Genomic DNA, 15,398 nt, shown 5'->3' with positions numbered 1-15,398 from the left:
TTATTTAAAAAAAATAATTTATTTATTTATTTTTTTTTTTTTTTTTAAATAATTTATTAATAAACCACGTAAACACTTTCATTAATTGTAAATTCCTCGTAAACTTTCGTGTACATTTTCCAATAGGGAATTAACAAAAGCCCAGCATAGGATTCGGAAGGCCCTTTTCAAATTTCAATCAACAAAGCCCACTAACAGCAAGGCTGTGTTTGGATAGATGCACCAGTTTCGGTTCGGTCGCACAATCACCTCTCTCTTTCAGTCCTAACTATGGACGACAGAATAGCTGTGTTGATGGCTTGGGGTTTACTTCCTTCTCTAAATTCTCACAAATCTGGATTACTTCAGGAGTGACTGCTAGGTATGCTCAATTTTTAATTTCTGCTTCCACATTGTGATTGTTCCGTTCATATAGATGGTTTTTGTGATAGATTTTCGATTGATTATGTTTTTAGTAATGCTATGAAAATTCAGATACGGGTTACACTGATTGAATTTTAGGACCACTGATTATTGCAATGCCCTCCTCCAGTCCATGAGTTGTAGGAATTAGGATCAAACAACAGTAGTCACCATTTCTAGTCCCCAAATGAGATTTGTGCTTCCATTAAGTCCACATATGAACTCTTGCAGCTGAAAATTGATCTGGTGGAAGTGGGTAGAATACTAGTCTCAACAGAGAAGGACTGAAGGAATCTAATTTGGTCACTTGATAGCACACCAAAAGGTGGGAGACAACCTTGGTCCACCCTGCTCATTTTAAACCCTACATTACATCTTCAGTCAAAGAACTTTTCATTACATACATTCTAGTTGGCTTTGCAATTACCATTATTAAGAAATTAGAGGGCTTTTTTAATTATTATCTTAGTCCAAGCTCAATCAAGTTTTAGAAGAAACCTTTAGAGCATTAATTAGTCCATCTACGTTTTGAGCTAATCACCATGTGTTTTCTTCTTTCAGGATAGAGAAAGATATATTTTTGATACAAGCTTTTGAGGACCAATTTGATTTTAAGCATAACCTTGTCATTTTTTTAGCTTCAATTTGATTGTGGTGAAGCTACTATGGTAGATGAGAGAAATTTGTATTCTTGATGCTGTTAGCGTCTTACTTTCCATCTGATTTATGGTATCTTGCCCATATTAGAACCGTTCATGATGTGAGAAATAGGTTCAGAACACATTTTCCTTTCCCATCTACAGCTATGATTCATCAATTTCAACTAATGCTTACAAATTTATTTCGTTCATACCTAAACCATTTGTGTTCATCATCCTTATATAAGTTTTCATCTCTTTTTCTTAAAACCCCTCTTGAAAGCCACACCTCTCAACTCCCTGTTCAAAACTCCTATAATCCTTGATATATAAGAAATCAAAGCTTTAGACAGCATGTCTTCACAAAATAAAGTTGAAGTTTATTAGAATAACAAAGCAAAACTACTCCTCTAGATGTGTAAGAAATCAAAGAGCAAGGGGCTTTCACAATTAGCCAATGGTTACCATTTACATTATTGGCATTAAACTATATGTATATGTGTCTCTTGATAATTGCAGAAGATTTAAAGATTACAATGAATGAATAAAATTACTGCAATGTGGTAAAACTATATCCCTTCAGTTTTGATTGTATCTAGACTTATAGGATCAATCCTTTGACTTTTGAAGCATCAAATGGTATCATTGCTTCGGGTAAGCTTCTTGTGAGAATTTTTGTATAAAGCCTGAACAAACAGCCCCTTTTCATGTGCTTTCGTATTAGCTAGTGCATTTCTCTCCATGCTTTTGTTTTGCTTTACCTGTGAAATTATTTCACATAAAATTAGAGGCAATCTTTTATTTCCATTCCAAAATATGATATGGATGTGATTGTGTACAACGAAATGGAATGCTCTAGTATGAAGCTGTTTTTTTAATCAATCAAGTTTAGACGAAACTTCGAGTATGAATGTATGAATCCGAAGGATGGAAGAATGGGTGAATTGAAGTATTACATAGTTTATAGCATGGTTGGTTGAGCGCTGGATCTTCTGTTGGAAGTGGAGGTTCCTGACCAAAAATCATCTCGCAACTCATATCATCAAAATCTGCAATATCAGATGGCTCAGAACAATTAGAAAGATGCATCAACAAATAGATTTGACCCTCTGATTCATCATACATTAATAGCAGGATATAGAGTATTTCCCGGTTGATATATGATTGGCACTTGAGAATTTGAATAGGAATCAACTTCAGTGCTTGTGATCATAAGTCATAACCATGTTACATATGCAATAGATGTGAAATAATGATTGGTTTCATGGGAATTTAACAGATGAAAATCAGTCTCTTGCATTTAGCATGGTGGATTGGATGGCATGGCACTAATAACAGGATTCTACATGTTTTACTGTGAAGAAATCAGGTAATACTGTCTTTTTTTTTAATATGGAATTTATATAAGTAATATTTAACTCTATTTGGGATTTTCAACTGAGATTTAATGGGACTAGATGCGGTTTTGCTCCCTGAGTGGTTGAACTAGGGTCCCTCCATTGGCATGATGAGCATGGCCTCCACATTGTGTAGTGTTGTTACTGTTGCTTCTTCAAGTATGGTTTCTAATCCTATTTTTAATTTAGTGAGTTACTATAAAAGGAAATTCAGAATGATTGCTTGCTTTGGCCTGATTTTACTGTTAGTGCTCATTCTACAACTTATTTCAGATTTCGTATCAATTAATTAACATTCTGTATTATTCTCCAATCTCCAAAAAGTGTCTTACGTTGGTAACATGAACTCTTTAAAGCATTCATTTGTCATTAAATTCAGATACTTACTAGGAACCATGTTGACTGGCACTCCGAGGGAGCTCTTAATAAAGGTCTGTGAAGGAATCATACAGAGATTAGTACACATCCCAACACAATTTGTCTCCTCTAAAAACCTGCAAAATTGTGAAGAAAAAAGAAAAATTCAACTTAATTAATGGATAATTGCTATTTGCATTAGGAATCTCAATGATGATTCGATAATGACGATAATAATTGCCATTATTATGGCCATGATGGTAATGGAGAAAATAGTGGTGAGGAAGCAGCACACTCATAGGAGCACATTGGTTTTAGGAATGAAAAAGTGTGTAGCCTATCTGATACGAAAATTGAACCCCAAAATCAGTTCTGTGATTTAAAATTGAAAAGAGAAGTTGAAGTTACCTGCACTTCTTAATATGGACTACATTGTTTTCTGTCTTTCCATTGAATTCAGATTCCCGCACCTTGTTTGTAAAAATTATCAGGTTTAAACTGTTAGTATCCATTTACAACTCTTAACTCAGAGAACTTCATTCATATACAATAATATGTGTATTATCTTTGATTCAAAATCAAAGGCTTCCTCTAACAAGTAATATCATAGCAGCTTATACATTAGAATTAATATTTGAATACCTCGCAAGGTCCAATGAGCCAACCGAAAAACAAGGTTGTGAAGGCAGCGAAATATTCTCTCGTAAATGTAGTTTGTGGCATCAGTGTCTTTATCTGTCATACATTATCACATCAAGAAAACCAGTTTAGTATACTCTCTTAAGATTGTTTTAAGACAGAAAGTACAGGTACACCTTTCATGTTGTGAAATAAACTCAATTTTTCTGCTTATGGCTCTTGTTAAATTGATGATAAGTATACATATATGACAAGATTATGCTCCTTTATTCATCATGCATCTTATATACATATGTGCAGCAAGAAATTAACAAGAGAATGGACTTGCCAGGTCGAGGATAAATCTTGGGATGGCGCTATCAAGGGCTTGAAGTACAAGTTCACGCTGATGAATGAGTTCGAATTTCTTGGACGCATCCATAGCTGCCTGCACCAAGCTATCATAACCAGTCTTGGTGTTATGTAAACCTGCATATGCTCTTACTATCAAAATTCAATTGCCCATCACAAAAAGGAAGCTGAAATGGAGTGAAAAACCAACCTGTTGCAGCTTGGACATTCTGGGAAAGATGGTTTATAGCAAATTGATCCAGCCAATTATCCCGGTAGATGGTTTTCCTAGTTACACCTGTGAGGTTTTCTGCCGGCTTTAAGGTCTTCCTCTTGCTTACTCCAGTTAACTGCTCCGGTGGAGTTGTAAGCACTGCAAGAATAGGCGAGCGGTTTAACCTGGAAGGTTGCCTACGCAGCAGTGGCTGAAATGGCATAGGATTTGTGTAGTGAGGAACAAAGGTTGCTTCCATGTTGTTGGAGACACAGAAAGAAGGAAAGTATTGTAGAGAGACAAAAGAATGATGATATCTATATATAACAAGAAAAACAGAAGAAATTGAAGTGAGGAATTAGGAATCTTGAACGATTATATTTATCAGTCAGCAGAAAGATGCTTATTTGTTGGTACGTTGCATTAGTTTGTCCACCATTCCATTACAAAGAAGGAACACGACGTGTAATTTATTTATATTTATTGTTTCATTATCTATTTAATAAAACGATTGGTCGAGGCTTTTTTGACTTTCATTATGTATATGCTTTTATTTGTTTTAACCTCTCTATTGAATCCAAAAAGAACGTATCTTCTACTTCTACAAATCTGAACTTTATTTCAAGCTTTTTTTATTTTCAAAAAACAAAATCAATTGGATTGTCATGCATCTCGACTTGGACATTTAATTAAACTCTTGGCCCTGTCACCAATATTAATACACTAGATTCACTTCATAATTTTGATAATAGGGTTTTATAGCAACTATTAGATTGAGGATATTGTCTAAATTTATTTAAAGCGATCTATTGAAATGATTACACGTTTTAGTTTGTTCAAATCTCTCATTATTATTTTTTATATGGAATTGGGAGTCAATGAAACATATTAAGCAAGTTTAAGAAAGTAATGAGATATTTCAAAGTTAAGGGGCAATAAAATACTTTCAACAAGTATATAGGTTATGATGTATTAAGGCTATATTTAGCCGGCGAATGAGCTTTACTAGGTTGTAATTCAGCCTCCAAGACATCATTAGATGTGAATTTACAATTTAGCAGCTTTAGACTCAACAAAATATACATATAATCCTGTTAGACAAATCCAATCAGACATTATACTTTAAAATTCGAACAAAGATTATATAGAATAGAATACTAGAGAATAAAATTTTGAATAAAAAGAAATTTTATCTAATATTATTTGGAAGTAAATATAATATTTGTTCGATCTTCACAGGAAGGTTGGACAAATCCAATGAAACATTTATTGTGGAAGCTTATTAGATAGACCCAGTCTTCACTAATGCTAACACGGTTTAAACAATAGAAGGAGGAGATGGCCGGCCAAATTAGGAGATGGTCCATGATGATTAAGGATGGTCCATGCTTGGTTAACTTTTAATCGAGTAGTCGGATTCCAATAAAATAAAAAGAAGCTAATTGGGCACATTATACTCATTTGTTCCAACCAACAGCCTGAGTTTATACAACCATACTTTGGTTCCTAATTTGCTCAAACGTTCAATTTTAATTTTTCGGACTGATAACATATATGTAAATATTTTAAGATTTGATTTTAGACTACGTTGAGTTCTCTTCTCTTGCCATCAAGATGTCATATTCGGGTTTCAGAAGTTTCTTCTTACCTTAACGGGAATATAACATTCAATCTTGTTTAGAAATCCTTTTAACGCCCGTACAATAGTCTTCTTTGATAAGGAATTTCGACTTTCTTGAGATCTTTTCCTTATGAGGATTCATGATCAGTTTACTCTTAATTAGACTAAAAGTCCCCACTCATATATATAAGGGGACAAAATTTCCCTCACAAAGGTAACTTTACTCATTTTAGCGTTACTTTGCTAAATATTTTCCTCATATTTCGAGTTTATTCTTCGTTCTTGGTCTTGCCAAGTTCCTTCTTAAGAGAAGCGATACGATCCAAAGATGCAATTACGGTCTTGCTCCTCCAATTATTTCCTCTAGTTCAAATATGTTTGTGTAACGTTAAGGAGCTAGAGGAACACCTCCATTGTAGCCACGGTATCCTTTCAACATAAAACAATGGTAAAAAAAGGTAGGTTATGTAGAAGGTGAAAACGAGACAACACTTACTTGATCAGCTCAAGATATGACCAGATTTGTCATCTAAAAAGATCACTTTTGAAAATACATTTACTCAACCATGACCAAGGACAAACATCCTAGATCTTGCACCAATTCGCTATGAAAAAGGTTGGCATTCGGAGCATACGATTGCCCCAAAATTGGAAAAAGGCATCAATGAGGTAAGAATCAAGCAAACAAATGGATATTGAATGAATAAATAAATCAATATGTGATTTCGCATTATCATGTTGCCTTTGTCTTCCTTCTTGACTTTTTTGTCCTCCTCGTGCTTTTTGTAGTCTATTGGTCGTGTACTATCATCATAACGAATGAAGCTTTGGTTGATGGCTATGAGCTCCTAAAATGTGCGGGGTGGGTTGGTGTAGCAACTTTGTCTGAGGGGCTGGCAAGTTGGTCCCTTGGGGAGAGCATCTATCGCCACCTCGATGTTCATGGATTTTACCTAGGAGTACATATGGTGGAAACACGCTAGATATCCTCTTAATGGCTCTGTTGGTAGTTGTTTGACATCGTTGAGGTCGATGCTGATCTTCTTAGCTTTCATGGCCCTTACAAAGTGGGCGACGGATAAATCTTTCAATAGGTCAAAGGAATGGATGGACTCGGGCTCCAGCCCTCGGACAACTCTTTTGCAACGTCGACCGATGTGGTTGGGAAGACCGTGCACATAGTATGATCCTCCTTAGATTAGAGGTTGATCATGCTCATAAAGATAGCATAGTCCTCATTTGGTGTTGGAAATTAGGCTAAGGTATAGCAGCGGAAATATAAAAATTTTAACCTATTTCCATTTAACCACAAGATCCGTTAACCGTTATTTCATATAAAGAAGGATAAGAAGAAATACCTTTTAGAAGTTCTATCTACCGTTGCAAACGAAGTGCCCACAACTTCAAAAGAGATAGAAATTGTCTACCAATCTGCCCCTATCCGAAACAGACCTTTCAGACCTCCGAACGACAATCCCTTCGGTGGAAACGTGTAATAATATGTCTAGAAGCTCCTATCCAAAAATCACGACGATCCGACGGTTCAATATCCGGGAATCCATGAAATCGGGAACTGACCTGATGTAGGAGTAGTAAAACGAATTTCTCCCTTTTATTTGTTTTTCTTCTTCGAGTTCCCAAACACGAAATAAAACACGGGAAGATTAATTTAGAATCAACCGTTGAATAGCAACCAAAGTAGATTGCCTCTAATTAATCAACACAAGATCAAGGATAAAAGAGATAGATGAAATCAATTGATCGGCAGGAAGCCGTACATAATCTCGTCCTCGAACTGGGGTGTCGAAATTTTCACTCTCTCGCACTATAGGGGATTTCGGAAATCTCTCTAGGGTTTGCACTTAGGGATTTGCGAAAATAACTAGGGGTATTTATAATCTCTTGTTTCTAATCCCTAGTTAGATAGAATTAGGTTACTGAATAGGAATTCAATTCGGAATAGAATTCCTAATTATTATCTCATTATATATCTAATATTGATGATTCGTGAAACCAACTGAGCTGAATCATAAGTACGGGCCCATCCCAAACTTAAGCCCACGGTTCAAGATTAAATGGGCTCCTAATAAGGGAAAGGGCTAACCACCCCGAAATCCCAACAAGGCACTAAACCACCCACTCAGAGAAACGGGACCACGTTTGTGACTACGTGGAGGACGTGGCACAGAAAGAGTAACCGCCCTCGGCGGTTACCTAGAAAGGCTTATAAAAGTCGCTCGATTAATATGCACTGTGATGGTGCGGGAAGAAGAAGGGCAACAATATCCGGTGTACTACGTGAGTAAAGTCTTAAAGGATGCAGAACTTCGATATTCGAGGTTAGATAAAATGGCCCTCGCGGTGATAACCACGGCGGCTAGGTTGAAGCCATACTTCCAGGCACATACTATCATTGTGAGAACTGGAATCCCAATGCGAAAGGTATTGCAGAAACCTGACGCATCCGGGCGATTAATGGAATGGTCAATTCGCTTGGGAGAGTTCGACATTCGTTATGAAGGGAGACCAGCTTTGAAAAGTCAGGTACTTGCCGATTTCGTGAATGAGTTCACGTGGGATGAAGACGAATGTCCAAAAGCACAAAAAGAAGAGTGGAGTATGTTCACAGATGGGGCATTATCCACCGATGGAGCTGGACTGGGAGTCGTCATCAAGGGTCCGGACGTTATTCGCCTATACTATGCAGCAAAGTTAACATTCAAAACTACTAACAATGCTGCAGAGTATGAAGCAATGATATGCGGATTGAAGTTGCTTAATGAACTTATGCCAGAAAGAGTGGTAATCTATAGCGACTCTAAACTCATGATAAATCAGATCACAAAAAATTATCTGGTGAAACAGGAAGATCTGGTTAAATACCATCAGGTTGTCGGTAGATTGACGCAGGAGTTAACACATAAAGGAATCGTCTAGGAGATGGTGCATGTTCCAAGGGGCCAGAACACAAAGGCTGATGAGTTGGCGAAAGCGGCAGCCAGTGGGGACCCATGGAATCAGAAAGCATGTAATCTGGAAATAAGGTCGTCACCAGCATTTGAAGCCGATCAGATTATGGTCGTTGATGAGCTAGAAGATGATGAAGATTGGCGGAAACCCATTCGTCAATATCTGGAATATGGGGATTTTCCGGTTGATAAAAGTGTGGCCAGAAAGCTAATTGGGCAGTCATCAAGATACTCAATTCGGGATGGGACTTTATACAGGAAGTCATATACATGTCCATGGTTGAAATGTATTAGCCGCAATGAAGGAGATTACGTGCTGAGAGAACTCCATGAAGGATTTGTGGTGCGCATGAAGCATCTGCGGCGTTGGCAAGAAAAGTCAAGTTGATGGGATATTATTGGCCAAAGGTGGTAGAAGATTCCTAGAAAATGGTAGCGGAATGTCACAGCTGTCAAATCCATGCTAATGAAAAGCATGTCCCAGGAGCCGAACAAGTAACTATAATGACGGCGTGGCCATTCGCAACATGGGGGATTGATATAGTGGGGCCATTCCCAGAAGCAACAAGGAAGAGGAAGTACTTGGTAGTCGCAGTTGACCACTTCAGCAAATGGGTAGAAGCAGAGGCAGTAACCACTCAAACACCTGAGCGAATGATCGAGTTCTTACGAGAGAACATTATCATGCGGTTTGGAATCCCACAAACGCTTATAACCGACAATGGTACCCAGTTCAACTGTGTCAAATTCAAAGCATATTGCGAAAGCATGGGGATCAAGAATCATTTTTCCTCCGTAAATCATCCCCAATCGAATGGTATGACAGAGGTTACCAATAGGGCCATGATTCAGGGAATCAAGAAGCGACTAGGGCATAAGAAAACAGGTTGGGCGGATGAGATACCTCATATGTTATAGGCATACAGAACTTCTGTAAAGACAGCAACAGGCGAAACACCTTTCTCGCTGGTTTATGGAGCCGAAGCAGTCCTACCTGTTGAAATCAATTCGCCTACAGATCGGGTAATTTATTACTGCGACACCCAAAATCCTATCAACATTAGAGATGCATTGGATTCTGTTGAAGAACGAAGAGAGAAAGCTTACATGCGAATGGCAGTATATCGCAATAGAATCAAGAAGTATCATGACAGAAGGGTGCGAAAGGTGATAATCAATGAGAGCGACTTGGTCTTGAAAAAAGCAGATAAAATACAGTCCAGAGAAGGCAAAGGCAAATTAGGCGTCAACTGGATCGGACCTTACAGGGTATCCAAGAGGTTGGGACCATCAACTTTTGAAATAGAAGAGATGAGCGGCAAAAAGCTCCCGCGCACCTGGAATCTAGAGAATCTACGCCTATATAAACAGGCCAAGTAGTTCAGGGAAATGACGCGTACTCTTTTTCCTTTTATGAGTTTTTTCCCACTGGGTTTTCTGATAAAAGGTTTTAATGAGGCTTGGATCCCACACAGTTTATGTATCCATGTAATGAAAAGTCTTTTTTATTCAATAGCAAAATAAAGACATTACAACGGTTACAATTATTCAATATGTTACAATTGAATGCATGTCCTTTTGAAACTGATAAACTTAAACACATAAATGTGTTGTCTACAACAGAAAGGCGGATGCATTATGCATCATTCGCAAAAACCCTATGGTTAATCTTAAACACATAAATGTGTTGCCTACAAAAGAAAGGCGGATGCATGATTACGCATGATTCGCAAAACCTTATGGTTAATCTTATGATTATTTGAAAGAAAAATTATAAGGCATAAAATTAAGCGAATAAACGAGTACTCAAAAATTGCAAAAAGGGTCTGGCCACCCTAATAAAAACAAAACTAACTACGAAAAATTACAAGTATGAAGTCGGCAAAAGGCAAGGGTCGCATACGAAAATAACCGGCATTAAGGCAACGAAGAATAAAACAGCAATTGCACATATATGAAAAGCGGCAGGTGAAGAAAGCAAAGTCGCTCGATTAATATATATACTGGCAGTTTGTTACATACAACAGTTCAGATATAAATAAAATTATACTACAGTTTCTTCTCCTTTGCCTCTATTGCCCCCTTCGCCTTCAGCGGCTCCTTCATCTTCTCCAGCGGGGTGATCTGCTTCAAGCGAATCCCCAACAATCAGATCAGTAACCGCATCAGAGCGAGGTACCTCTTGTTCAATGTGAGAAACATCCTGTGGTGCCCCTTCTTCTACATTCTGATTTGGGATCTCACGGCTAATTGGAGAGTCATGAAAACTCTGCCAATCTAGGAGAAGTACCTCATCCATATCGGCATCCTCGGCCTCCAACTTGTCCCATTTTTCAGCTAAATCCTTTTCAGGAATGGGAACCTTGGGGCGATTAAGTACGCGATCTGGATGTCCATGCTCATAAGCCGCATGAATCCGCTCTCCATACCAATAGATGCGAGCGCCATCTTCAGCTGTGATCTCCTCGGCCCTCCTCTTTTGCATCTCCAAAGCTTCCTTGGACGAATTCAGATCATCAATGGCCTTCTGAAGCTCATCGGACTTAGCCTAGAGGGATTTGAGAGCTTCCTCCTTCTCGCTGATGGCCTTCTGACAAGCACCTTCAAGGATCTTTACTTTGCCTTGGACATCATCAAAAAGCGACTTCTGAGTCGCCAATTCAGTGCCAAGGCTTTCCAGCTCTCTAGCTCGTTCAGCATCCCTGCAGAGGGCGCCCTCCGCGAAATTGATAATCTGCATATAGGACGATACGTGAATAAAAAGAGCGAATGGAGACATGCATTTGAGGGATGGAACATGAGTAGAAAGCAATATACCTCTATAGCACGCTTCTCAATCCCCTCCATGGCAGTTGGAAGCGGCACTTGTTCGCGCACGCGAGAAGCAGAGGGGAGTCGCCCAAGGACATTGCATATGGAAGAAACAATGTCCTTACAGGAAAAGCTCACGGCTTTACCAAAGGTCCTAGTCCACCACCCGCTAATATCAGGAATTGGCTGCGAATACGTAAGGAGAGGGATCAGGAGAACAGCAAATAACTGATAAAGGAAAATAAACAACACAAAAAGAGTGAGTAAATCATGATACCTCGTGAAATGGAGTGCTGCCCTTTTCTTTGGATGGGGTGGATATGGGTGTACCACCAACAGTCAAGGATACGGAGGTATTTTTTTTCCTGGGGCGAGAAGACTCTGTATCCGCATTACTCTTCCGCTTCCTATTTAAGGGAAGATCCTCAGAAGCAGAAGCAGGGCCTTGTGAAACGGAAGCAATTGTGGGGGAAGCCGCCTCAACAGAGGGAGTCGCCCCCACAGGAGAATTCGCCCCTGCAACAGAAGTTGTTCCCGCCGATCGCCTCTTCCTCCTCGCCAAGGCTTTCGCTTCTCGATCTGCAGCGAGTTGGGATAAAGGGTCACCCCTGCAAAGGGTTAAGAGAAATCATCAACTAGGAAATAAGCTAATAATACCTTGTACGAAAACGCGATAAGGGATATAAACAACGCGATCTTCCTCGCGGTAGGCAATCGCTACTCGGCTCCTTAGCATATGGAATGCCTGATCATATGTCCATACAAAAGGAGGAGTACTCTTCAAGAATTTTACAATAGCGGATTCTTCCTTGCTTGGATAACCAAAGTTCAAACTCTTTACATTAGGTCGGCCCCAGCAACGAAGAAAGTTCGGATTCCCTTCATGGAACTTGATGAAGAAATAAGACCTGTCCCACTCGCGGATTTTGTTCGACTTCTCATCAAAGCCGTAGTAACCGCTCTGTCGGATGAAAGTAAAATACTCCCCCGAACTTTTAAAATGATGAAGTTTGGAGAAAATCTTGAGCGAGAAGGGAACCTCCAGACAATCCGCCAAAAACTTGTCCAGAATCAAGTCGGCCCATCCATTGGGGTGCAGTTGCCCGGGTGCGATTCCATAACCTCCAAGGATGGAAGCAATCTCATCTGCCAGCGGATACGTGAAACCGCAGATAATTTGAGCGACAAAAATTGTAAAATACCCCTTCGGGAAGTCGCCGGGTCCTCTATTTTCCCCGGGAATGCTTGTTTCCAGGCCTTGAAGCCAAGGATACTGCTCCCGCAAGTCGTCAATCGTCTCGCGGCAAACTAGGCTTCCTGACCTATCCTTCTTCGGTAATAAACGGGGAGTGGGGACAGGTGGTGGAATCAACTTCTTGGGGTCGAAACCTAGGCCCTCATCAGTCGTATTCGCCAAATGGAGAAAATCGGCAGGATGAGAATCAGACCTAGGAGAGCTAGTTGAAGCTTCATCAACCATCTCATCAACCTCGTGAGACACCTCGCGATCGTAATTTTTGTCGAAGGGTGCGAAATCAAGTTCAGGGTTCGACATATCGGTGAAGGAAACGAACAGAAATAAAAGAAAAAATGGTTGAACGAGTTACGAGTCACAGAAAGGGAAACTTACATGTGAGAAAGAATGCAGAGAAGAACGAACGCAAAAGGGTTGATGCCGGAGAGGAAATGACAGAAAACGAACGAACTACTTTCGAATTTTGAATACCCAGATGAAGATGGAGAGTTGTCTAAGACATATGAAAAGACCCTAAAGGGCTCTTGCTAAACTAGAGGGGAGGCATGTGATGATTCGTGAAACCAACTGAGCTGAATCATAAGTACGGGCCCATCCCAAACTTAAGCCCACGGTTCAAGATTAAATGGGCTCCTAATAAGGGAAAGGGCTAACCACCCCGAAATCCCAACAAGGCACTAAACCACCCACTCAGAGAAACGGGACCACGTTTGTGACTACGTGGAGGACGTGGCACAGAAAGAGTAACCGCCCTCGGCGGTTACCTAGAAAGGCTTATAAAAGAAATAAGAAAGCCAAGGGAGGGGTAAGTTCACATTTTTCCTCAATACGATTATCAATCTACTAGAATTCCACATAAAACTGACTTGATCGTCGGAGAGTTTTCCCGGAGATCCTGTCTCCGATTTTGTTTTGCAGGTAACTACGACGAGGATCATCAAATCAAATCCGGAAAGTTATCAAATATATTAAGGATAATAATAATAACCTTATTGGATAATAATAGGAGTATTTTAATCTAATTAAAACTCCTAACTTATTTATCTCTTAATTAATTTAATTCATAATCCTAATCTAATTAGGAATAACAAAATCAAATTAATTATTCATGTATTTAATTACATGAATTTTGACCCCCCCCTTGGTCCATGGGTCTTATTGGGCTCAATTGGGCTTCCATCAATTAATTAACATCTATCTCTCTTTTAGGTTCCAAGTCTTATGTGTGACCCATTAGGTTCTTATTGCTTCTAGCCGTATGCAACGTTATTAAATTAATTTTCAAAGAATTATATTTAATCTTTACATAACGGAATGATGTACAGAGTATGTGATTAGCAAGTCCGTAATCATTCCCCCAGAGCTATAAGAAGACAGGTTGATTCTGTCGTTAACCTTTCCGTATTAGTTACAGTATAATTCGATCCTTTATCAACTACATCCTTGAACTGAATCTTATGACTATGGGTGATGTCAAGTCACATATAGCGAGACGTTCGTTTTACTTGTACAGGCCGAGTCAACTCAAAAAGATAGGTTAAGTGAAATCTGTATTTCTTACTCTTAAGCTATCACCTTGCAAGGATTTAGAGTCGAGTCTTCCACAAGCGATCCATGGATGTATCTCCCATTTATCGGGAGTGATAAATGCTCAATCCAATATATAACGACTCTGCAATTACTTCCTGTGATACCCAACGTCTACTGTTCACACCCCAGAGTCATCTCTGTTAAGGATCGTGTTACACCAGAGTCAAAGCATCACATTCCATAATCCAGAATACCAATTAATATTCCTTTGAGTCTGAGGATTAGTTATACCTATTAATACCAATGAGATGAACAGGTGACAAGGATGAATCTACCCATCCTGTTATCTCAAATCGGATCCCCAATCCTAATGAACAACGTTTCATCGGATCTATGTAACTGTCCAGATATCTGTATATATGAAGCTTGTGAGATCAGCTTTCTGTCGGACAGAAGACATTGTTACATACAAGTCTCAACAGTGATATGTCAATCCCAAACATATCACTTGACTTGGGGTGGTTTTAAGTTTATCAGTTTACTATAAAGTTTTGTCTCACTTCATGCTTGTATGAACACTTTATAATCACTTTAAATAAACTTACGGATTTCCTTTTATTAGACTTTATTTAGTGCTTAAAAGGGATTGCCTTTATATAGTTATAAAACATATCTCTCATTAAACAAATGATATAAAGAACAATTCATTTACATTAAGTTTGTATCCTAGAACAATTGTCTATAGGACACTAAACCCCAACATACTTCCACTTGGACTAAAGCCAATTGTTTCTAAAACTTATCCCAGTAGAAGTTAAATGACGATCATGTATTCTCTGGGTTAAAGGCTTTGTCAACGGATCTACAATGTTGTCCTCTGTAGGTACTCTTTCTATTCTCACATCTCCTCTAGCCACAATCTCTCTAATGATGTGGTATCGCTTAAGGTAATGCTTGGATGCATTATGAGACCGTGGTTCCTTTGCTTGCGCAATGGCTCTATTGTTATCACAGTACAGTGTAATGGGATTGACAATGTCAGGCACCACACCTAGTTCTGTAATGAACTTTCTAATCCAAACCGCTTCCTTTGCTGCTTCCGCAGCTGCGATATACTCTGACTCGGTCGTAGAGAAAGCTACGCTTCCCTGCTTGGAACTCTTCCAACTGACCGCGCCCCCATGCAAGATAAACAGGTATCCTGATTGGGATTTATAATCATTCTCATCTGTGAG

General features: G+C 39.1%; 1 protein-coding gene and 1 long non-coding RNA gene across 2 annotated transcripts; one reads left to right on the top strand and one right to left on the bottom strand.

Annotated features, from left to right (window-relative positions):
* Window positions 1-248: 248 nt before the first annotated feature.
* LOC136218215 (uncharacterized) lies at window positions 249-3,905 on the top strand. The gene is made up of 4 exons (XR_010683684.1): window positions 249-361; window positions 2,320-2,409; window positions 2,498-2,596; window positions 3,765-3,905. It is a non-coding gene; the product is annotated as an uncharacterized lncRNA (long non-coding RNA).
* On the bottom strand, window positions 1,400-4,236 carry LOC136218214 (beta-carotene isomerase D27, chloroplastic). Its single transcript, XM_066004980.1, has 7 exons — window positions 3,975-4,236; window positions 3,762-3,901; window positions 3,437-3,529; window positions 3,203-3,264; window positions 2,825-2,931; window positions 1,997-2,089; window positions 1,400-1,801 (listed from the first exon to the last, which is right to left on the bottom strand). The coding sequence occupies exons 1-7, from the start codon at window positions 4,234-4,236 to the stop codon at window positions 1,761-1,763; spliced, it is 798 nt and encodes a 265-aa protein (XP_065861052.1). The 3' UTR covers window positions 1,400-1,760.
* Window positions 4,237-15,398: the final 11,162 nt, after the last annotated feature.

The sequence above is a fragment of the Euphorbia lathyris genome, chromosome 2 (genome assembly GCF_963576675.1).
Source record: "Euphorbia lathyris chromosome 2, ddEupLath1.1, whole genome shotgun sequence".
In the NCBI taxonomy this organism is placed as follows: Eukaryota; Viridiplantae; Streptophyta; class Magnoliopsida; order Malpighiales; family Euphorbiaceae; genus Euphorbia; species Euphorbia lathyris.
The sequence above is the reverse complement of the archived record's forward strand: the minus strand, read 5'-3'. Positions and strand labels throughout refer to the sequence as shown.

Excerpts from the sequence above, each read along its gene's own strand:
- LOC136218214 (XM_066004980.1), bottom strand. The coding sequence starts at position 4,236 with ATGGAAGCAACCTTTGTTCCTCACTACACAAATCCTATGCCATTTCAG. Across the intron at positions 3,530-3,761 it reads CAAGATTTATCCTCGACCTG|ATAAAGACACTGATGCCACA; the intron begins GCAAGTCCATTC and ends AATGTATGACAG. Across the intron at positions 1,802-1,996 it reads CCAACCATGCTATAAACTAT|GTAAAGCAAAACAAAAGCAT; the intron begins GTAATACTTCAA and ends ATAATTTCACAG.